General features: G+C 31.8%; 2 protein-coding genes across 2 annotated transcripts; one reads left to right on the top strand and one right to left on the bottom strand.

Moving 5' to 3' along the window:
- The first annotated feature begins 2,014 nt into the window (after positions 1-2,014).
- LOC143059677 (putative tyrosinase-like protein tyr-3) lies at positions 2,015-11,630 on the top strand. The gene is made up of 4 exons (XM_076233222.1): positions 2,015-2,385; positions 4,628-4,737; positions 7,492-8,318; positions 11,578-11,630. Exons 1-4 carry the CDS (start codon positions 2,122-2,124, stop codon positions 11,628-11,630), a joined length of 1,254 nt encoding a protein of 417 aa, XP_076089337.1. The 5' UTR covers positions 2,015-2,121.
- A 926-nt stretch (positions 11,631-12,556) lies between these two features.
- On the bottom strand, positions 12,557-19,776 carry LOC143073508 (uncharacterized). Its single transcript, XM_076249121.1, has 5 exons — positions 19,201-19,776; positions 17,337-17,492; positions 16,095-16,248; positions 15,198-15,443; positions 12,557-13,099 (listed from the first exon to the last, which is right to left on the bottom strand). Exons 1-5 carry the CDS (start codon positions 19,635-19,637, stop codon positions 12,932-12,934), a joined length of 1,161 nt encoding a protein of 386 aa, XP_076105236.1. The 5' UTR covers positions 19,638-19,776; the 3' UTR covers positions 12,557-12,931.
- Between the last annotated feature and the right edge of the window lie 4,636 nt (positions 19,777-24,412).

Raw genomic sequence — 24,412 nt, 5'->3', positions numbered from 1 at the left:
TACTAAACTCCGAATTATACACAAGAAACTAAAATTTAAAATCATACAAGACTAACAAAGGCCAGAGGCTCCTGACTTGGGACAGGCGCAAAATTGCGGCGGGGTTAAACATGTTTATGAGATCTCAACCCTCCCCCTATACCTCTAGCCAATGTAGAAAAGTAAAAGAATAACAATATTTTTAGATCCACATGTTCAAAATACGAAAACAAATAATTCTATAAGAACCATTTCCACGTATGGTTGTGTCTATTTCCTCAGAGGTTGAACACTGCATAACGAACTTAACATCGTACTTTGTTTATGCATTTTTCACATTTTTCACATTTTACACAATTATCGTAGATACACAAGTATTTGCTACGGATAAAAGGAGGCGAAATTCATAGTAACTACATGTACATCTGTTACAATATATTTAATCTTAATGGCCGTAATATTGTTTATATTGCATAAACTTAAGTAAAATATGCTTCAGATCTTAAACATGTATTTAAACCATTTAAAGGTCTTGAAATTTGAATAATTTCTTATAAATGATTTGGGAACAGGCAGTCATTGTAAAGGCAAAGGTTGTCTATGATCAAACATATGACATGTTTGTAAATATTCACATGAGTTCCGTTACAATAAGTTATGCCACAATAAAAACAAAATTATAGACTTTCGAAGGCGTTGAGACGGTTGTAATATTTATTATTGAAATATTTGAATTGAAATCGTATAGAGATGTAAACGAAATTTAATCTTTCTTAAATTGTCCATTTATGAATTTAAAACTTATAAAGAAACTTACTTTACAACTATCCAGTTAAGGTTGACCGTAGATGGATTAAGTTTTTTTTAAATACTTGGCTTTTCAAATTGGACATAGAGCGTTTATGATGTATGTTAATCCAAACGCATGACCATGTTGTGTCCATCTTTTATAAATACATTTTTATGTAAGAGAGTAGGGTTTATTTATTAGCTGCAAGTGAACTACCTTTCAATAACTATGGTACTTTTTCTGTTGTGTCACTTAAGACCTGAACAACATATTTGAACAATTTATTGTTACGTTTATTTTTGCACAATTGTGCTACATTATACAGTTTAAATGCCTCGATTCACTTGAAACATTTTGCTTGTAAATTTTCAGTTCATAGATTGTGTAATTGTTTTAAATTTAATATTTACGAATTCCTCATACAAAGTTTACCGTTGACTATTTTAGATCTGAAATATTGAGTGCTCCAGATTTTTGTGCATTCATATGTTTAAATTTTGGCTTTCAAAACTGTTAGGCTATAGCAAATGTTATTTGTAAACGATTCTACGCACGTAAACATTAACCAGTTCCGAGCTACAGAATCATGTTTGAATGCTACGATTCAATTGAAACATGTTGTTGTAAATTTTAAGTTCCTAAATGGTGTAATTGTGCTAGGGCTGAATTTTGCGAATTCCTCTGGCAAAGTTAATCGTAGACCAAATATTTGGCCTTAATTTTTCAATGGAGTTTAATGACATTTTTGCCCAAGGCAAACATTAACAAGATCGTGGATGAGTTTAAAGAATCAATTCCGTCCGTTTGATTCTTTCAATTGGTCTTAAATTCTTAGAATTGTAAATCGTATTGAAGATCACATTTATAACAACAGTAAGAAGACACTAGACGGTTAATGAATAACCAAAAACCGCCGAAAGATCAATAATTCCATGGTCGAAAAAAAACCGGTCAAATAAAAACAGTATACGTAATCGTTCGTTAAATATTGATTTATGGTATTTATCGGAAAAATTGAATGTTTTCTATTTCTTTTAATATTTTCACAGACGTATTGCATTCTGATTTCACTATTTGTTTGTGTGATTTGTGATGTTAAACGTACATCGATTCCAAAAAGTTTAAGACGATGTTTACGTACAAGAGATCGGTTCTTTCCTATGACAGATGAACAAATAAGCACCACTTGTATGTTGGAATTTCTATGGTTGAATCGAAAAATATGTGACAAGGTGTCTCAACAAACATTTGATTGGCTTGAATCACTTGTTCAAAATACACAGCAGCGATCAAGACTGACACCAGTACATGCAAGCGGTCAATCAATTACAAGATCTGAACCCCACACGACAATGATGTTCCAAACACAAACTTCAGCATCGACACCACTTTCAGCAGCTTTTTCGACCATGTCCACCAAGGGACAACTAGTAACATCAACGGCAACCTCTCAGCCAAAATCATCAATGGCAACCTCTCAACCACTATTTTCATCAGAAAGGTCACAATCAGGAGCGACAGGGTCGCAACTACGACAGCGCAAAGAGTATAGAATGCTTACTGACCAGGAAAGAGAGGATTATCATCAGGCCATTAACGACTTAAAAAGAGACACAGTAAGTATCAAATTAAAGTAAATGTGGTAATTATTTTGTTCTTAAATGTTAGCTACGAAACGGCTCATATATAAGGAGACAACCAAAAACTTCAAGTTGAATAAAGTCTTACAATGCAAGCAAACTCATCATATATATCAGGCTTAAAACGTTTAACGACAAACACGCATTTCGTCTACAAAAGGATCATCATTTACAATCGATTCAATAAGTGTTGGCTATCAGAAAAATAATAAGTATATCAGTAACAATGATATTTCCTGTCAACACTGAAGGGCTTACCATTGGGCTGGTTATACCATAAGAGATGAAACCTTCAGTGGCATCGAACCAGTGGTTATTAATAAACTTTGAATGGTCATACAGAAAAAAAGAAAAACTGAAAAACGACAGTTCACAAAATATTAATTGTTAAAATATAAGTACTTCATACAATAGTAACAATTTAACCGCACTAAGCTCACAAAGACCTGGTATAGGATAAGCATTTCCCGCTCTAGCAATAATATTTATATTAAAATGAAAAAAGTTAGAGGTACAAAAATAAGAAATACTCTTTAACATTGAATACCTCTTAATACATTTGTGAGTCAGCATCACGGAAAATCTTATCTACATACCGGTTTTGCTGACAAAGGTGGTATTTATTGTATTCTTTATTTTTTTCAAATGCACAAGATAAAAAAAACTATAATCAATTATAATAAAAAAAAATTGTCTGTAAACTTTAAACCTTACCTCAAGCTTCAGAATTAAGGTTAATGCAGTATTATCTTTGTGAAGTATTCAATTAAGGTACATCGGGAATCATTTGCTTTAATCATATGAAGTATTTTATCAGTTTTGTGTTTATGTTAACATATTGTTGTTCATTCGGAATAAACTTTAGCGACACTATCGACTAAAATATAAGAAGGTTACCAGAAACACCAAATTGACGAAAGTCTACAATGCAACAAACTCATCACAGATACAAGACTTATAATATTTTACGCCAGACGCGCGTTCGGTCTACAAAAGGCTCATCCGTAACGCTCGATCTAAAAGCTTTGTTAATCAGAAAGTTGATTATATGACCGTGTCTATGATTATTCAACACAAAAGGGCTAACAATTGGGCTGGTGATACCCAAAGAGATGAAACCTTCGATGACATCGAATCGGTGGTTGTTAATAAACTGTGCATGTTCATACAGAAAACAAAACCCTGAAAAAACGACAGTTCACAAAATATAAACTGTTTATAAAAACTTTACAGAAAACTATTATTACAATTTAATAACACTAACTCAACAAGAAACTGCTTTAGGATGGGCATTTCCCGCTCCACCGATAAGATTTATATTGAATGGAAAAAAGTAAGATGTCCTTAAATTAGAAATACTCATCAACAAAACAAAGAACAATAAGTTTGTTGTCATTCCCCTTGATATCAATCACAAATAAGTGTATATATTTTAGGAACCATTACATTGAATACCTCTTAATTCATTTGTTAGTCAGTATCACGGAAAATCTTAACTATGTACCCACTTTGCTGACAAAGTCTGTATTGTTCGTAAAACACTCAACATAGACTGGTTGATCAAAGATTAGGTGTTGACGGTTCTATTACTTATTAAACATTCAAATAAAAGGGAACTCTAGGGAACTAATTAAATGTAACATTTTCTGTTGCCTGAAATAAACTTTTTTCATTTTTGATTATGTTCACTTCCCAGTCAGAAAAGGGTTTTTAAATATGTGTTGATGGCAAAGAAAGATTTGAACATTAATAACTGCTACCCAATAATATTAAGTTTGAAGTGATAAATTAAATTTAAAAAATTCGTATGATCTCTTATGGTTACATTAATGACTCACAAGTATTTAACAGTTACCGAATAGCTTATTAAAAATGGCATAACTTTTTTTTACTGGGGAGTCACTTAGATGTTTTCAATCTTCAGTATATATGCTACGTTTTTGTTGATTGTACGATATAACATCTTTTAATAGTAACGGTCTTTCCTTACGAGCCTTTTTGTGTATAGGTTTTAATTTGTTTCTAAATTAACTAAAAAAATATAGTATATGACCATGTACAATGAAATTGCAAATAGAAACGTGAAATGTTTCAAAGAGACAACAACCCGACCAAAGAGCATAAAATAGTTTGACCGCATTGTTTAAAATTGACCCATATTTAAGTCAATTTGATATCTAAATAACAGCTATGAACAGTTGATCATTTCATTTTTCAGAGCGTACCGCCAAATAAATATGATGCTCTCGCTGAACATCACCAACAAACATCAACGACGGCTCATGGCGGTGCAGCTTTTGTCGGTTGGCACAGATATTACCTATTTTTGTGAGTATTTCTTTTATCTATCAGACATATATATATATGTACCGGATCGTCTAGAATAGGCGATACTATGCAGATAAGGAAAAAAATATATCAGTCTAAAGATTTGCACAACGGTACTGATATAAGATGTCGCTTCTCTTCCTTCAACACTGAATTAATTATCATGCCTCCGTGTCCTATAGATACCATGTATGGTCGCATTTGTCATCCATTCTCATGATTATTCAATTTTGGTTATTTTGGGAGAAAAACGAAAAAAAAAATGCGTCCGGATATCTTTTCCGTCATTGGAAGAAATTTAAAGTCGGACTAGACTTCCGGTTTGCGTTTTTCTGTACTTTGAACATACAAAGACTATGAATAAAGTGTATTTGCTATCTTCTATCATTTTCAAGTTTACTATCTACGGCGGTCACAGAGTTTATTTAATAGAGAGGGGTCTATATAATATGTCAATGACCACCGTGTGACGATTAGTAAACTGAGAATTGATAGTAAAAAGCAAATACACTTTATTTATAGTAATGAATGTTCATAATATACAGATAAACCCTAAATTTATTGAAATTAATAGAAAAAAATTTGGAGGAAACAAATTGGGAGCCGGGCTAGAAAAACAATTGTCATGTCCCAAAGTACCTATGACTTTTGATACCTTTTAAGAAATTCTCCAGTCATAAATTTTTCAAATTCATCGGGTCACTAAGTGTATTAAATGGAGAGAGTCTATATAATATTTCAAAGACTGCCGTTGATCAATTAGTAAACTTAGAAATTGGGAATTTTGGGAAAAAAGGAGGATGGATTGAAAAATAATGGCCTGTCCCAAAGTACCTACAAGTATAACTTTTGATACATGTTCTGAAATTCTCCAGTCATTAATTTTTTAGAAAAATTCATATTTCTGTATACTACATACATATACTATGAATAAATTGTATTTGCTATAATTGACTATACATTCCATATATATATATATATATATATACTATATCAGTGACCGTTTACAGTAATTATAGTATATATGTATGTTCATAGTATACAGAAAACAACAGAAGGAATAAAAATCGGTATTTGAAAAGGGGGGCAAAAAAATGTGCCTAGTCCCCATGTACCTTTGACATTGATACCTCTCCTGGAATTCTTCAGTTATATTTTTTACATAAGCTCTATTTCCCCGCGATTTCGCGGGTGTATTCTAGTATTACATTAACATAAGAACAATGCAGTGACAAAAAAACATTATCCAATTAACTCAATTCTTTGTTTTAGATGTTTATACCTCTTTCGTTAAATAGAACAAAAGCATTTTTCATTACTTTATCGAATAAGAAAAATAACAGTTTTCTTGTTTTCCCACAATCTTTTTTGAAATGTTTTATTTTACTTCAATCAAATTCATGTTAATTAATGTACCTACCAACGTGTCATATGTTGAATGTCAGCAAATAAACTCATCATAGATACCAGGACTAAATTTAGTATATATGCCGACGCGCGTTTCGTCTACAAAAGTCTCATCAGTGGCGCTCGAATCGAAAAAAGTTAAAAAGGCCAAATAAAGTACGAAATTGAAGAGCGTTGAGGACCAAAATTCCTAAAAGTTTTGCCAAAAACAGCTAAGGTAATCTATGCCTTAGGTAAAAAAGCCTAAGTATTTCAAAAAATTAAAAAATTTGTAAACAGTAAATTTATTAATATACTAGTAACCATATCAATGACAATTCATGTCAGCACAAAGTGCTGACAACTGGGCTTGTGATACCCTCGGGGAAATAAATCTCCACCAGCAGTGGCATCGACCCAGTGGTTGTAAATAAACTCATCATAGATACCAGGACTAAATTTAACTCAGCTTAATCTTGTTTATTGCTCTTTTTATATCTAGATAAGGACTGATGCCACCGCTACGACAAACTGGAAGTAGCCGTTGACTTCAATTATATATACTACATGTACCATAAATTTAGAAGCTAAAGTATATCGAAAGTTAATTATCACGATCAATAGTTATCAAAGGTACCAGGATTATAATTTAATACGCCAGACGAGCGTTTCGTCTACATAAGACTCATCAGTGACGCTCAGATCAAAATAGTTATAAAGCCAAACAAGTACAAACTCAATTTAAGTTGAAGAGCATTGAGGACCCCAAATTCCAGAAAATTATGCCAAATACGGCTAAGGTAATCTATTCCTTGGATAAGAAAATCCTTAGTTTTTCAAAACATTTCAAGTTTTGTCAACAGGAATTTTTTTTAAACTGACCATATAATTGATATTCATGTCAACACCGAAGTGATGACTACTGGGCTGGTGATACCCTGGGGGGACGAAACGTCCACCAGCAGTGACAGCGACCCAGTGGTGTAAATAGTTATTAAAGGTACCACGATTATAATTTGATACGCCAGACGCGCGTTTCGTCTACATAAGACTCATCAGTGACGCTCAGATTAAAATAGTTATAAAGCCAAGCAAGTACAAAGTTAAAGAGCATTGAGAACCCGAAATTCCAAAAAGTTGTGCCAAATACGGCTAAGGTGATATATTCCTGGGATAAGAACATCCTTAGTTTTTCGAAAAATCAGTGGGTATATTTCATCATCATGAGGAACAGACAAGGTAGTATGTTTATTTATTATTCTTTTATTTCTTTTTTTTATTATTATTCAAATAGAACTCCTACAAAGACTTAATTTGCCAAATACTTCGAATTCAATTATAAAATGTCTCTTTTTGTATCAAATTTAGGTATGAACTCGCTTTGCAAGAAAAGAATCCAAATGTCATGCTACCGTACTGGGATTCCACCTTAGATAGCGCAATGGATACCCCGACCGATACTGTTATTTTTACCGATACGTTTCTTGGAAATGCATATGGCACTGTAACTTCAGGACCATTTGGAGATTGGGAACGAAAAATAGAACGATCCCTTCACACTGATACATCGTATCTAATTACAAAAAATGAATTGAATTTATTAATCAATTTCAGTAATGACCAGCGTGAATTCGTGAGTACTTTAGAAATGCACCATAACGGCCCACATAATTGGATAGGTGGTACTATGAGAGATGTAGACGAAGCCCCTTTTGATCCTATTTTTTACATGCATCATGCTTTCATTGATTGTATATGGGAGCGTTATAGAGATCGTGAAAAACAAAATGGTCAAAATCCTGAAATCTACCCAAGTGTAAGTTCCAACAATCTGGAGCACCAATCAACTAACTTTATGGTAAATTTGCCTCCTTTCAATAATGTCAGGCTCACGAATGCAGATGGATATAAAAACTTCTGGACAGAGGATTATTACTCTTGTGCACCTCAACCATCGTGTAGTGCACAAAATCCAGAATGCGGATCAAAGTGGCTTGAATGTGACATATTTACAGAAAGATGTGTTTCTAAAGGATCTGAAGCTGCCTTGCCGCGCATTACTTCTTCCGATGTTTTCCTAGTAAAGAATACACGAGATCAAACAACTTCAACCACTCAAGCTTTCTCTGTTCTGTCAACCACTCAAGCTAATTCCCCTGTTCTGTCAACCACAAAAAGTACATCAGAACCTCAAGGTGCGTCCGGAAATAACCAGGCGTCTGGTACTGTAATAAGTTTGCCACAAAGTAAAAGTCGAACAATTACAGCTAAGGAGTTTTTCTCTGCACTAAAAACATTGAAGAGGCAACCAATCACTTTTGCCGACACGCCTACGCTTCGAATCAAACGTAGTATGAAAAGACAACCTGTTCAACATGGCCGTAATGGAATACCCGGAAGACCTCGTCCTACCACTGACCATGATACGCAACAGCTTCCTACTAGAACGCCTAGTGTTAATGGATTGAAAATACCAACTTTTCAGAAACCATGTGGCGGAAATCCGATACAGAACTCTTTTAGAATGGATTGCAAAGAAGGAACAGATTTATGGGTATTTGTTCCAATCAAAATTGTCAATCTACGACATGGGGATATAATTTATTCGTCACATCCAGTAAGTTTGGAGGGACATAAACTGAATAATACCGATGTGTTTTCTGTTGGACAGCAATTATCATTTGCATCTAACTTACAGTCCAAAGCACGTTCGAAACATAAGCCATGCAGCTACGATGAATCTGGTTTGTTTAAAGTTAAAATATCCTCTTATGGCTTAAATTACTATGGTATTTACGAAGATACAGTCTTTTTAGACAACAGACGCACAGTTTCATCTGAAATTTCATATATCGGGGTCAGAAATCCTGAACAAAGAACGACGAGAGTTTTCGTCACTGCTGTTGATGAATGTGGAATTGCTTGTCAACCGATGATAATAAGACGGGGTAATCGAAAGCGTCATATCATTAGATATAGAAAAAATTGTGGAGCTATTGAAATAACAACAAAGGGCAATCAGTATCATAGTAATACCTATAGAGGAGCTGAGTCATTGGTTTGGAAAGCAGACACATTGTCTGTTCCCCAACCAGATGAAAATCAGATTCCGATTGTCTTTGTTTGTGATTATAGAAGTAAAAATCCATGGTCTTGAATAAATATAGCAGGTTTTTTTTTGGCATACGTTTATCATGTGCAACACGACGGATGCCATATATGGAGCAGGATCTGCTTACCCTTACGGATCACATGAGATCACCCCCAGTTTTTGGTGGGTTCATGTTGCTAAGTTTTAAGTTTTCTATGTTATGTCTTAGTTTATTATTATTTGTCTGTTTGTCTTTGTGTTTGTTAGCCATGGCGTTGTCAGTTTATATTCAATCTTTGAGTTTGACTGTCCCTTTGGTATCTGAACCTTATCAGAAAATATTCTGTATGCGCACGTTTGTGGTGCTCTTTACATTCACATCAATGTATAACTAATAGTTGATAACTTATTTTCGAACGAAGGAGATAAACCGAATGTTTCTAACGATGATTAAGGAATTCAATATCCTTTATTTATAATTTGTAGTCAAAATGCACGACTGACATACTAATAAATTGGCCCGTTTTTATCTCTGGTGACTTTTGCGAGCAACTTGATAGATAATACCGATGTAGAATGGTTTCGTCCCCGTAGATATCACCAATCCAGTAATCAGCACTTCTAGGATGACAAGGAAAATTTTAAATGCAGACATTTTGTGTGTTTACAATTCATCATCTATTTAAAATGGTTTTGAAGTACTAACGTATTCGTGGTTTAACAAGAATTTGGCACAATTGATTTTGGAAATGTTAGGTTTCGATGCTCTTGAGTCTCATTATTGATTTTGCATTGCATCTATGTTGATAGGGTTCTCTTAATGAATATCTTCTAGACGAAACGCGTGTCTGGCGTACTAACAACAACCTTAGTCTTTGTTGACCTTAGAGGATAAGACGAAGATTCGAATAATTTAAGATGGAGACTTAAGGATGTACTTAGGTGAGGTTAGGTAAAATTAATAAATTAAGAATTTAAAATTGATACTTTAAGTCGGTAGAGCATTCGTTAAGGATGAAAATAAGCTAAAAATATTGATAGGTCATGGACCTCCTTTTTGAGATATTTGAGATTTAACATATGGCGGGAAAAGGCGAACTCGGACTTTTACCTTATATTTGCATTGGTATTATTTGGGTCTCAAAACAACAGAAAGAAAATCAAGAATCTTCTTAAATTTTGGTAAATGACCTTTCATTAGCTATTAAGTCTTATATGAAAAAATAAATGGGTGTTATGGGGCAGGATATTTTACATTGTGTGTATGCAAAAACACCAACGAGTCCGAACATTTGACACAAATTCCAAAACCTTACCTAAGTACATTCTTAATAAATGTCAAAAGAAGAAATATAAAGGATGACAAAAGCTGAAAACCAAAACAATAACGTTTGATGAAATGTCTCGTCTAGTCTACTTTACTTATTAGGATTGAATTTATGTCGGGTCCATAAGATAAATGTATTAGTACAAGTATCACACGAATTTAAAATGATATCAAGGTCAGATGGACCTTGTCGGACAGACATGTACATTTCAAAATAATTCCGTACACCTAATATAGTAAGCCTCGTTTCGTATATTATCTGAGAAACCAATTAAACCAGAAAACTTAACGTTGACAAATGTATCATAAAATGAGGTCAATGTCATTTGAACCCTGCCAGACAAACATGTACGCATGGTTCAATAAAACAAATATATTTGACCTATTGTTAACTGAGAAACAGAAAAATCAACAAAAAACTTTACACTGGCCAACAAATATTGAAAATGTAACCGGGTTAAAATTAACCATGCAATACGTACATAATTAGACATTTGTGATAATAGAATTTTTCGCCACTTGGATACGATATTCCCGCGCTTCTATTTCATATCATTATTTTATTGATAGAGGGTACCTGTTCACAAGGAAGCTATTAAACCAAAAATTCCAAATGATGAAATTGAAATTATTCCTTGTAAATTTTACAGACGCCATCACGAGTTGGTTGACTGTTACTGAATATTTGTTTCACACATTATTTCGGATATATGTTCCTTATGTCGTCACTACAATCCCGTTCCCTTTACACGAATGTGACCTACCGAATTAGACTATTTACTGGATTTGTGATTATATGAGCAACATGTGGAGCAAGATCTGCTCAGTTACCATTCAGATGCACCCAAGATCACACTAAGCTATTGGTGTGGTGCGTCTTGTGTACTATTATTTGTCTGTTTATCTTTTTCTTTTTTAGCCATAGTGTTGTTAGTTTATTTTCGATCTTTGAGTTTGAATGTCCCTCTAGTATCTTTTGCCCCTAATTTATAATCGGTACACTCTATTATTAATAGAACAATTGCTTACCAATCAGGAAAAGGTGGTGTTAGTAATATGTCCTTGGTTTTACCATGTCAGGGGGAGTGATCAAACAATTTTCGAACTACCCAATAATGAATCGGGGCAAGTTTGTTTAAATTTGATCTAGAAGCTGCAGAGGAAAAGATTATTTTAAAAAATAAGGGATGATGGAGCATGCCAAGGAATGAGAAAAGAGTATTTGGAAATTTGGATCTATGAGCTATGTGATCTCAGAATGAACAATCATGGAAGTCTCATCAATACTTAAGTTTTGGAACATCCAAAAAATGTTGTTCCTTGGTAAAATAACAGTATACTAGCAATTTTCATATACATTTTTGGTAACTTAACTTGGAATGGGAAATCTGGGGTAAAACGTAAAAAAAAACAATATATTGAATGACATTTTACATGGTACCTTCGCATTATTTTAAAACATACCTAAAGACACCAAAGGGACATTCAAACGCATAGGTCAAAAATAAACTGACAATGCCACAGCTATAAAGTAAAAAGACAAACCAACAAACAGCACTGTATATAACACAACATAGAAAACTGAAAACTGACCAACAAGTTTGCATTTGTTTTGTTTTTTTGTTGTTCTACTTAGTCATGCATATTTTAAAATACTTGTGAATTTTTAATATTAATAACTGACCATATACCACTTAAAACTTAACAGAGTTTCACCAAGTGACTTTTTTTTTTATTCTAAATTCCTCAATAGTCGAAAAAATAATCCTACTTTGATACTGTTATTTTTTTATTAAATTAAAGGCAATTTTGGCATAAACAAACATGTATGTCCACAGACAAACTAAACTGTTACAAAACAAAAATGCTTCAATTTAATTTTATTTTAATTCTCAAATTGTTTGTTGTGATAACCATGATAACACTGCAATTACAGTATTTTTTGTAATAAAAAAAATATATATAGTTGTTGCATCCATGTTTGGATTATACAACAATGTTATACCAAAATTAATTAAAATAAATGGAATTACATCGACCTGCCCCATCAAATTAGTTTGTGCTTCCATAACATTTATGATTCCTGTATTTGCACTGCTGAACTTAAGTACTTAATTGATCAGACCAAAAATGTCCTTTGATTAGGCATTTGTCATTCATTTCTTTGTACCTTTTGGTTCCCTTGCTAATTACAAATCATGATGTACCCGGTACTTGAACATTATTAACAATGTATTCTTCCCTACTTTCGCCACTTCTTCTACTGCAGCTATAACATATAAGGCTATACAATTTCATTTAAAAAATGGCAACAATCTCTGATAGTTTATAGTCTCAACAGCAACTTTTCATTATTCCTAGGTAAATACTTCTGTTCCTGTGTGTTGAGACTAAATATTGCTCAGCCTTGTAAAAGCTTCAACTAATTCATCTCTATCTTCCTTTTTAAACAAATCTTTAGGCTTTGAGTAATATATAGTTGCCCTTAAGTCTGTGTCCTTTTGTTCTTTTAGCTGCATTAAATGTTTTCTATGTATTTGCATTAGAGTAAAAATTACCTACAAATATATAAATCATGCATATATTATGTTTAATTCTTTCAATAAAAACAAAAGTACAATATTTTAATTAAATTTCAAAATTAAATTCCTATACTGTTGAAAAAAATTAGGTGCTATTTTGATTTTCAAATCACAAAATTAATAACACACATTTTACCTTAAATTATTTCTTTCTGTCATGAATACAGGGTTTATTTTATGTTAACAAAGTTTACGTTATGAGTCACGGCAATAAATATAATTTGTTCCATGAGGTCATCGAGTTAGAAACAGCAAGCACACATTTTTTTAAGGATGGTCTTATATATATAGCACAAAAGCTCACAACCAAATAGTTTTAAATGATATTTAATTGTATCAACAGAATGAAAATTAATGTAAAATCAGAAATTATTGTGACGATTTTATTACATTGTATTTCGAAAAATGCGACATGGTTATAAGCCACACCAATTTAATTTCTTGTTCTACGGATTTTTGGACTCCAAAATTTGGGGCGAGCGAGCGATTTGAAAATGTTAATAAAAAAATCTTTAATTTGCAAATTTTTGAGGCGAAGCTTGTAAAGTAAAGGAGAGCGATTATAATTTTTTTTGTTAACATAAAATAGTAGGTTTTGACAATATTAAAACTTGATTTATCACTTGTACTTTGACATTTCTTTAATTTCTGAAGTATTTTTTCCCTGTTCACCAAGAAATAATTAAATCTGGTTTATGTATACATGTGTTACTGACAATGAGACAATTCTCCATCCAAGTCATAATCAGTTTGGGGGCAACCCCTTAATGTTATAAATATCCCTTTTACATGTTTTATGAGGGATCAATATAAGTTATAATATATTTGTTTGAACTAAAGGGCTTATATTTTCTCAAATAACTATATACTAGTATCTATCTGGTATTAAATGGTCAAAACATGTCCAAGAATTTTGTAATATTCCTGGACTTTAACCATGTTAAATTAACACATTTACTTTAACAGTTTAATATTATTCAAAATAAGCCATGTAAGTGGACCCCTCTTTTCGAAAAAGTTGTTTAAAATATGATGTAACTCTCCTCTTTTTGAGTACAAAATTCTAAGTTTACAAAGGTTTTGTATAGAAGAACTATACAAATCCTTGGTATTTCTATTTTCTTTTCTACATCAGTAAAATGACCCCTTGTCTGAGGGAGGGTTGTTCTCAACCTGATAATAACAAACACAGGTCAAAGTACGGCCTTTTACACAGGGCTTTGATACAGACCAAACAGCAAGCTATAAAGGACCCCAAAATTATTAGCGTACACAATTCAAACAGGAAAACCAACGATCTAATTTATATATCCAAACGGAAAAATACCAATGAACAACATCAACAAAAGATAACTGCTGAACGACAGGCCCCTGAATCAATCAGGACAGGTGCCTAAACATGCAGCGGCTATGGATAGTTTTGTTTCGCCAGCATACAATATAATTGCAGTTGAAGGCAAATCTTTCAGAAGTTCTTTATACTTTATTCTAACAACTAACATTTTTTGATAGGGAATATAAGTAAGGGGGAAAGAAACCAATTTTTTGTTCTTTACAGGTATTTCCGCTTTTATAAATTTATATCGGAGCACTCTCACTTTGAATAAAAATAGGTTTCATACTGAAACAAATATTCTCACAGATATTTACACAGTGTGGTTGGGTGCTTTTATATTTAAAATCGTTATATACAGGTTAGACTGTGATTTTAAAAACAAATGTTGATATCTTTTTATAATATTTACACCAAAAAAAACAGTGCGGGAAATGGACATGATTACATTTCCGGATGCGAGAAGCGGGAATATATAAAAAAAAAAATTATGTTTTGAAAAAAATAGGTGTGGGCGGGTCCGTCGAACAAGGAATCAAATTGGTGTGGCCTAATGGCAATAATTTAAACTGGCATTTTGAATTCTTTTATATAAATTTAATAGGATTTTTCTCAATATCACAAAATTTAAATCACAGTTTAGTCTTAAATTATAAAATTATAATAATATGTCACTATGTGCACGCCATAACTTCTGAACTAACAGTATTGTATAAGCAAGGAATTATCTAAGCAATTTACCTCAGTTCCAGCAACAATCATCCCTGGAAGATACAAATAAACTGTGCTACTGGATAGAGTACTACAATACAACTGTCTGTGAATCAACAAATCACCACCATGTTGAGCAAGAATGTCAGTATTAACTTTGGTGTAAATCTGTGGTGGTTCAGTGCTGTCCTTTTCACCATCCTCCACTGATGACTTCAAATGCTTTGCATCCTTTTTTATTTCTGCCTTTGACTTTCTCTGTTTTAAGTTATTGATCTAAAACATGGGAAGAATAAAGAATAAAGATCTGCATGACCATCATTCATATGGATCAGTTTAGAACTTTAGATATTGTTTGTCTATTCTATAGAACAACAATAATAATAATGTTAACTTTTTTTATTAATAAATTGACAAAAGAAAAAAAACATTTATTTTTAAGACTTAGCTGATATATTGAAAAACATGAGCTATATTCATTCAATGAGACTCAATTCAATGGATTTTTCTTGGGGAGTTATAAAGAAAATTCTGATGTAATTGATTTAAAAATCAATTTTCAGGGTTCATATAGTACAGGACTTTTGTATTCAAATAACTGACTTAGTATCAAACTAATTATTTGATATATCAGTGTAGAAAAATATATCATTTATTTGTACTGTCTATGTCAGATATATAAGTGAAAAGCTTGACAAGTCTCACTTTCCTATAATTGTTAATTTCTGTGTCATTTGGTCTCTTGTGAAGAGTTGACTCATTGGCAATCATACCACATCTTCTTTTTTATATCAAATTGATGGCAAACCCCAATTGTACAAGTATTCTGGTGATGTTAGATCATTATAAAATGTGAAGACAGGCAAATATAAAAAATTTAGGAGTTAATTTCAATTAGTTTAAATGCTGAAATATTTGAAATCAAACCTCAACTACAGATACTACACATGTTGCTCTATCCTTGGCTGAAAATGTTCTCCGACGATATCTTTCTGGAATCATAACAAGATCAGCCTTTGATGTAACAGAAACATTCTGCAATGTCATCATGGTTTTTTTTGCAGAACATGCTGAACCTGGCCTAAAAATATAAAATTCATAAACTTTAAGAAACTAAATGGAATACCATATGCTTTAATTCACTATATAAAGAGGATGTAATGATGTGCAAAAGAATTACAGTTAATGACACATCATCATTATCTCTAATAACAAATTAACCCCTAAATAAATCCTAAAATTAAAGGTTTCATTATTACATGTATCTCATAAGCTAGCTTATTGAACCCACTCATTAATTGGTGATTAAGTTTGTACTGTTAAGAGGATACTGTGCTTAATTTTTAGAGGAGGGAATCAATACTGGAATTTTCATAGACATCATGCTCATGTAGGTGTCATTGCAAAGAATTTCCTTAAAAATATTACAGTTCCAAAATGGAAAAAAAATTCACCAATATAAAATAGACATGCAGTTCATTTGTATAGAAAATTAGACAGATATTTTTATTTTAAAGTATTCAATCATGTTTTTAAGATCATTTACATGTAAAAGAAAATATATCAAAATATATCAACAAGAAACTAAACTATGAAAACCTAGAAATTGAATTCAGGGATATTGGAGTAATCTTCCTTTCCATACATTTCAGGATGAAACATTTGTTTATGCGCATACATACATGTTCATTTTTTATATGAATAAGGCTGTTAGTTTTCTCTTTTGAATTGTTTTACATTGTACATGTCTTATTGGGGCCTTTTATAGCTCACTATGCGGTATGGGATTTGCTCATTGTTTAAGGCCGTACGGTGACCTATAGTTGTTAATGTCTGTGTCATTCTGGTCTTTTGTAGATAGTTGTCTCATTGGCAATCATACCACATCTTCTTTTTTATGTATCTAAAAGGTTTATTTTTTTCAAAATCAAAATTTATTGGAAGTAAACATTAAAACCTTCACAGCTACCTGAAATATGTAAGTACACATCAGCTAAAGATTTTCTTATTAAACATTGTTAAACACAACCACAAAAACATTTAGTAAATCCACATAAAAGGCAACCATTCAAAATGTAAACTTATGCACCAACATTAACAAAAACAACATGTCTTACATTAGCCATACATGTACATGTTCTTGTATATATATATTTAAAATTTACTTACACAGTTATTAACTGACACAACCTTGCAAATTTCTCTAATATTTCAACAAACATATCCTTTGGTTCAATATTCTCTCGCCAATCATAAAAGAAGGCTGCTCTGCAGGAAAGCATTAACTGGCAACTAAAAAGGAACTCTCTTATCTTTACAGATGTGCTGAAAGATATAAAATAAAAAGCTAAGCTAACTTCAACATCATGAACATATCAAAAGAGAAACTAAATGTAACCTATTTATGAAACTGAATATACAAGTGAGAGGTTTAGCTAGCTATAAAACCAGGTTCAATCCACCATTTTCTACATTTGAAAATGCCTGTACCAAGTCAGGAATATGACAGTTCCATTTGTTGCGTTTTGTTATTTAATTTTGCCATGTGATTATGGACCTTCCGAATTGATTTTCCTCTGAGTTCAGTATTTTTGTGATTTTACTTTTTATTGCTAAATCATAACATGAAGTCTTCTGTAAATCCAGAGACCTATGTCAGACATACTTGTTCACAATCATTAACTTCATTTGGCAAATATCTGCATTTTCACTCAATTTACATGCCTAATCATAAATGTGTTAACATTCAATGTCGTTCAAGCAAAGGAGTAGGTTCGATAAGGGCAATATTTGGCCCCAATTATAAAGTTCAATGTTAATAGATAAAAAATGTTTTAAGTTAATTATAAGACATATAAGAAAGTTATATAGAACTATTTCTGTCATAGTTTTATTCTAAAAAAATGATTCTTACATTCCAGTTATGTCAAAATAAGCAATTTTGACAAAATTTGACCAAATTGTCTAATTTCAGCCAAATTTAAGACCAGGAAACATAGAGCGCAGCTCTCGACAACCTAAATATTCAAGTTAGACATGTAAAGTATCATTACAAACATTATTGTCAAAGATCTTTTTTGTCGACGTATGCGCTCCATGTTTCCTGTCTAAATATTCAATGGAAATTTACCCATTTTCACTGTTTTTTCGTAGAAAATCAAAATGAGTACTATTTGTGACGTCATGAATAAAACGCAGAAATGTAAATTTTCAACAAAAAGACTTATTTCCTCTATAGTCATTGTATTAGCTATAATTCATTCTGATATTGGTCAATTCATCCCAATTTAAAATTAAGGCTAAAAAAGGGGGCCATTTAAGGGCCTTACCGAACCTACTTCTTTATAAATACAATAATGATGAAGTTGCTGATTTAATCCTGCAATGAATTCATCAGTAATTTTCATGATTTTGTTCAAATATTTAAGTACATGTACACTGATCTGGCTACAACAAATTAACTTCAATATTAGTCCAAAATTTAGATGTCAAGCTAGTGCAAAATGATACATACATGTGTACATGTAATTGTAAGGTCAGCAGTTTTAAAATAGGTATTCTTACGTACATGAAAAGATCTTTCTGGTATTTTACCTACTACATATATTAATTTTATAGGATAAAACTAATCATCACTATGATCAATATACCATAAGAAAAGGAAAAGATATTTCTAAAAAATGAAAGTTAACTTCTTCAAGAAATTCTTAAAGTCTTTTTTTATAAATTTTTGGGTTACCCTTCATGAACAATGACAGAAGAATATCTATTAAAATAATGTAACGCTAATAAAGTTATTCTATTTGATGCTAAAGGTAGCAACAAGATATTATACTTCGACCAATGAAGATAAAAAATTTGTGGCTCATTTAACTCTACACAAGGAACTGTATATATATTCCTTGCTTTACAGTAGCAAAACCCAGGGATTTTCACAATTAAGGGCATTCTTGCCTTTAATTATTGTAACAAGAGACATATATATTTAAAGACAGCAATTTAGTTGGAAATGAGTATACCTATAGTCATTTACCATTTATCTATATCATGTTCTATCTCTGGAAAGAATGATTCTCCGTTGTTTAATGTCACCTTATCTTTGTCTGTTAACATATCAACCATTTCACTTATAGGAAAATTGAAAGTCACACTTTGCTTTACATCTGTGGCATTGCATGTTTGTTCCTCCGAAACTGGACCAAAGGCCCCTGTTTCTTCAAAAATCATGCTCAGGATATTTTGGGGTGAATCATGGTAGTTTTTGTTGTAGAAAATTCCTAGTGATTCTAAACAAGCAATGTTCCATTTCGAGGTTCTTGACGGAAATGGATAAAATGAATCGCCAACATACGATGATGTTTCACTATTCCTTGAACTTGAACCATTCTCACATTTATGTTTTACATGCCCATCAAACGAGCCAGGTAAACCTACAAGCCATTCTTCAACTGACTTTGACCCTTCTGTCATATTTACAGGGGGAATTTATGGCAATCTAAATAGCATTTAGGGTAAAATGATGCATAACTCAGGGATTGACGTAATTCCAAACCAATTCATGAAGTTGATGCAACTTCATCTTTTTAGTTTGATGGCGGCATAACAGACTATAAATAGAATATGGAATTCCCCTAAATACATCTGAAAACCGAAATATAAAATAACAGAAAACGACCAACCTCTCGGCTTATATTTATATTAGTTATCAGTTAATATGTTATTCATGTTATTATAAGTTATCTCTGCATTATTTAATTTATTTAATTGTTCTCTATATTCTGTAAAATTGTCATATATGTATATACCTTGTATTATGCTAAAGCAATGTTGATGCATTAATGCAATAAAGATTAATCCATTAGACTAGTGAGGCTTTGATTATGTGATAACTCGGCCGTTTTTACAGTGATTATTTGATTATCCGACCAAATGTTTCATAACTAATTGATAATATAGGATTGTATTTTCTAATTATTTGATTGTCTTGTTAAACAAAAACAAAAAAGTGTGTGATGTGATATAAACTGCATAGGCAAACAAATTGTGATAATGTGATAACCTGGACACCCTCCTGAGTAGCCAGGTATAACTGTAGTGAAAGAAATAAAAATTAAAAAATGAAGTTTTGAAATGTAAATACTGTCATCTCACCCAAAATGAAAATAAAAAAAAATATCGTGCGGTGAAAAAAAATATATATATAGTATCGAATTCATAACAGTGTGGCTATGGACATTGATTGGCGCACTTTAATATCCCATTGACTGGGACAGATTAGGTGAACGTTCGTCTATAACGCCCATTGCTCACGACGTCCTTAAGGGCATACGATACAGTTTTGATCCCGTATTTACAGTTTGATGAAAATTTCTATATAGGCTAATTTTTGCCTTATTAAATCAAATATGTAATAAAAAATATACCTTCATGTGCTACTTTTTGAGTTAAATGAGGTCGAAATTTTGTATATTTGCTAAAAATTCGGATTTCTGGCCGAATTTTCCCTTTCGAAAGAAACCCATAACTTTTTTGTTTTAAAAGATAAACACAAATTGTTTTTTGTTAAATAATTTGTAATTTCTGTATTTTATAAGTATCATAAAAATTTATGCATTTTTTATTCAAAAATAAGTCATATTTATCAAATGGTCATGAATTGAGAAAAAAACGTAATTTTTTGCTGTATATTTATCAAAATTAAAAAAATTGCACTATTTACAGTTTTATAAAATTTGGTCCACATAATTTCCCTGCAAAATGAAACAAAATGTCGTTTTAAAAAATAGGGGTCCATGCACTCGTTTTCAAGTTAAATCAGTTTGAACGATAAAAATCAGTCGAAAAATGCATCTTTTCCCGATATGTCATAGTTTGACGTCGCGAAAATAACATTTTACGTTAGCAACGTCATTACCTCCCCTGTAACTGTATCGTATGCCCTTAATATAAACATTTAAACCGTGGGGTCACCAAAGGTTCTCAACGCCTATATAAAATAATTCGAAATACTAATCAGGAATTTGTGTTTTGGTTTATATTGATTAATTAAACATCCTTTACTTGTGTTTTTGTTATGTTTCGACAATCAATTTCCATAATAAGATATCGCAAAGCCATGTTCTTTCAGCAAAAAAGAATGACTTACTGAATGCATATATTGATTGATTATCTTTTTCGGATTTAACAATTGCGATTGTCGAGTTATGTAATCTTTTAACTTTTATCTGGTCTAATTTTATTTTAGAACGAATGCATAATCCACTTTCAAAAGTTGTGCAAATACGAAACATAAAGACAAAATATACTTCTGCCCTGTCTTTTTCGTACTTGAAAGTTATTGGATAGTAAGAAAGCTATTTGGATTAAACCTTGTGAAATTTGCATGCATTTACGTTATTGTACTGGCAAAATGTATCATTTGGTGTATATAGGAAACTTAAACCGTTCTGCTATACTGCTACTATACTTGTGAAAAACACTTGGCAACAGAAACGCATTCATCTTATCTATATAAAAAAATCGACCCAATTTACATAGAAATGGACGTCTTCGTGCATTTGTGATCGCAAATAAAATATGTTCCGGACCTTATGAGTATTTGGACCATACGTGTATGGTTGGACCATATTAGTTTACCCTTATGGTCATGATATATGCGTATGGTCCAAATACTCATATGGTCCGGAACACATACATGATATTCTGTGCGTTGTCGGTCGTCTATTAATTTTTTTCTTTTGTTGATGGATTTGACGTCTTTCTGTGAGTGATTATATGTTCATGACTTAAAACTTACTTGCAAATAATTTAAAAACAAGACTTGATTTATAAAAATGTCCAAACAAACCATGATTTTTTTTTAAACATACATCACATCCATTGCAAAAGGCTAAAATTCGCCAGGTCTTTAATTTCAACAAATTGAGTTGACTAAATTAATGTTGCGGACCATTTTCCAATTTCCATGCGGTATCCCTATTTTTTTTCTCGCTCATCTTTTACGTTTGTTTTTTTCATCCCAAGACCTCTTGGAGCTTTCATTCTATAAAGTGTGTATTTTGCTAATGGTCGAAGGCCATACGGGGACCTATAGCTTGATAGCGCCTGTTGGTCCCTGGAAAGAATGTGTCTGATTGCCTATCACACTACATATTCTTATTTTAACATGCAGTTATATCTATGATAAGAATGAAAATTGAATTGTCATTGAGACAAAAACCCAACCAAAGAGCAAAAAAAAAGAAAAAAAAAAGCACAAGGCAACATGTAGATCTTTCGTATCAAGGGAATTGCTATAAATATATTTATTTCAGGTTAATAGTATTAGGCCATACTCAAGTTATAAAATAGATCTTGTCGTCAACTTTTGCAACCAGCTTCTATGTTTCTATAATGCACGGTTCATCTTTTTTGGGCTTCGACTTTTCCATTGGACAGACAATTTTGTTTTCGACTGTTTTAAAAAGATGCATTTTTTTACAAAATCATACAAGTAAGGAGTCTCTGGCCTTTGGTAGTGTTGTATGTTAATTAATGTTTGTTTATTTATTTGTTTAGGAAATAAGTATGACGTACATTTTCACTGAACTAGGACACTTTTTATAATAGTTTTTCGATATCGCTCGGGCAAAAATAATCACGAATATAATGCCTACCCATGTTAAAACTACAATAAAGTATAGTTTGCATAAATTATTTCTTGAACCTATCATTTTTTTTGTCTGTGTTGGATTTGTGTGGCATTGAAAAAAACCGGGTATAAACTACACAGTGCAGCTTCCAACAAGAATACAAGATTTATTGATTTTCAAAATGCGACCAAAATTAAAAATTTGCTCGCAGCGGAAAAAATTCAACAGTTTGATTTTCATTGAAATAAAATAATTGTTATGATTTACACACCGTTACTTTTTCCAATATAAATATTCGAACTATTTTGTTTGTTGTTTCCTTTATAAATTTACATCATTTTTAAAAAGACCACGCGTCTTCGATATTTAGAAGACTATAAAAGCGATGTTCATTATCTTTCTTCTGCTGTAAGTTTAATCTAGTTATTTTGCGTCATAATTGCCATCTCGTATGTTTTAAATTTGAATAAAGAAGATTCAGGTTGTCTTATACGTCAATGATACACACACAAAAAAAAAACGATAACAAATAAAATAAGTTGCAACATTCATTCTCCATGAAAAGAATACATCACATGGATGTAATTTTTGTAAGAAAAATACCAATTTCGTGAGAAGTTGTGTGTTGGACTTGAAGAGCCAAGGCAAACTGACAAATATCTGAATGAACGAATCGATTTATGGTATATAAAAAAAACAAAGCCCACATGGTTAGCATTGAATTCTTAAATGATCACAACGTAGAAGTTTTTGTTCTCTTAATCAATAAGATATTTTCTGAAATAACGCGGGTCCCTATTAACTTAAAAGTTTTTTTGTTTTTTTTACCATGAATAAACTTTTTTTTTATTATTATTTATTGATATTATTAATTCGTATATTTTAACAAATTTGATTCGTTTAGGGATAGTCACATGTTAAACTATATTTTCGAAGGTAGAGAGAAAACGGCGGATAGCAAAACGCATATTGACCTGCAAAAAGCATATTGCACGGTTATTTTTAGAATATCTAAAAACCAATATACTTTGTGACGTCATGTAATGAATTTCAGGATATTGTTTAACGTTTTGAAACACATGATATCTGTGATCGATTATTTGACGAAAAAATCTTCAAATACATAAGATTTCCAAAAAAAAGTAAATGAAATAACAACTAATATGTTGTTATTGTCAAGGAAACAATGTAATATCTATAAAGTTCCAACAAATCTAAATGACGATTTTGATATAAAATATGGTCAGAAATTAATAATATAACAAATATAGCCTTTGTATGAGGTCAATACAGGATATATCGACCTAAAGAAGTATATCGACCTCGGACTTCGTCCTCAGTCAATATACTTCTTTCAGGTCAATATATCCTTGTATCGACCTCATACAAAGGCTATATTTGTATAATATCAGCTCTGCACATTAATCATGTTAATATTCTTAAAAGTGAAACTGTTGTAAGTGATGGTATAACAATTATTTAAAATAAATTCCTTAAATGATATGTGAAAAGAAAGTTTCATTTTATGTATCAAAATGTGTAACAAATGATTATTTAAATCCCCACTTGAAGGCCTCCGATAGACTGAGTGAGCATAAAATCATCGCCCACGAC

Source organism: Mytilus galloprovincialis, chromosome 1 (assembly GCF_965363235.1).
Source record: "Mytilus galloprovincialis chromosome 1, xbMytGall1.hap1.1, whole genome shotgun sequence".
NCBI lineage: Eukaryota > Metazoa > Mollusca > Bivalvia > Mytilida > Mytilidae > Mytilus > Mytilus galloprovincialis.
The sequence above is the reverse complement of the archived record's forward strand: the minus strand, read 5'-3'. Positions and strand labels throughout refer to the sequence as shown.

Excerpts from the sequence above, each read along its gene's own strand:
- LOC143073508 (XM_076249121.1), bottom strand. The coding sequence starts at position 19,637 with ATGACAGAAGGGTCAAAGTCAGTTGAAGAATGGCTTGTAGGTTTACCT. Across the intron at positions 16,249-17,336 it reads TTGTGTCAGTTAATAACTGT|GCCAGGTTCAGCATGTTCTG; the intron begins GTAAGTAAATTT and ends TTATATTTTTAG. Across the intron at positions 15,444-16,094 it reads GTGTAGTATCTGTAGTTGAG|ATCAATAACTTAAAACAGAG; the intron begins GTTTGATTTCAA and ends CCCATGTTTTAG.
- LOC143059677 (XM_076233222.1), top strand. The coding sequence starts at position 2,122 with ATGATGTTCCAAACACAAACTTCAGCATCGACACCACTTTCAGCAGCT. Across the intron at positions 2,386-4,627 it reads ACGACTTAAAAAGAGACACA|AGCGTACCGCCAAATAAATA; the intron begins GTAAGTATCAAA and ends TTCATTTTTCAG. Across the intron at positions 4,738-7,491 it reads CACAGATATTACCTATTTTT|GTATGAACTCGCTTTGCAAG; the intron begins GTGAGTATTTCT and ends TATCAAATTTAG.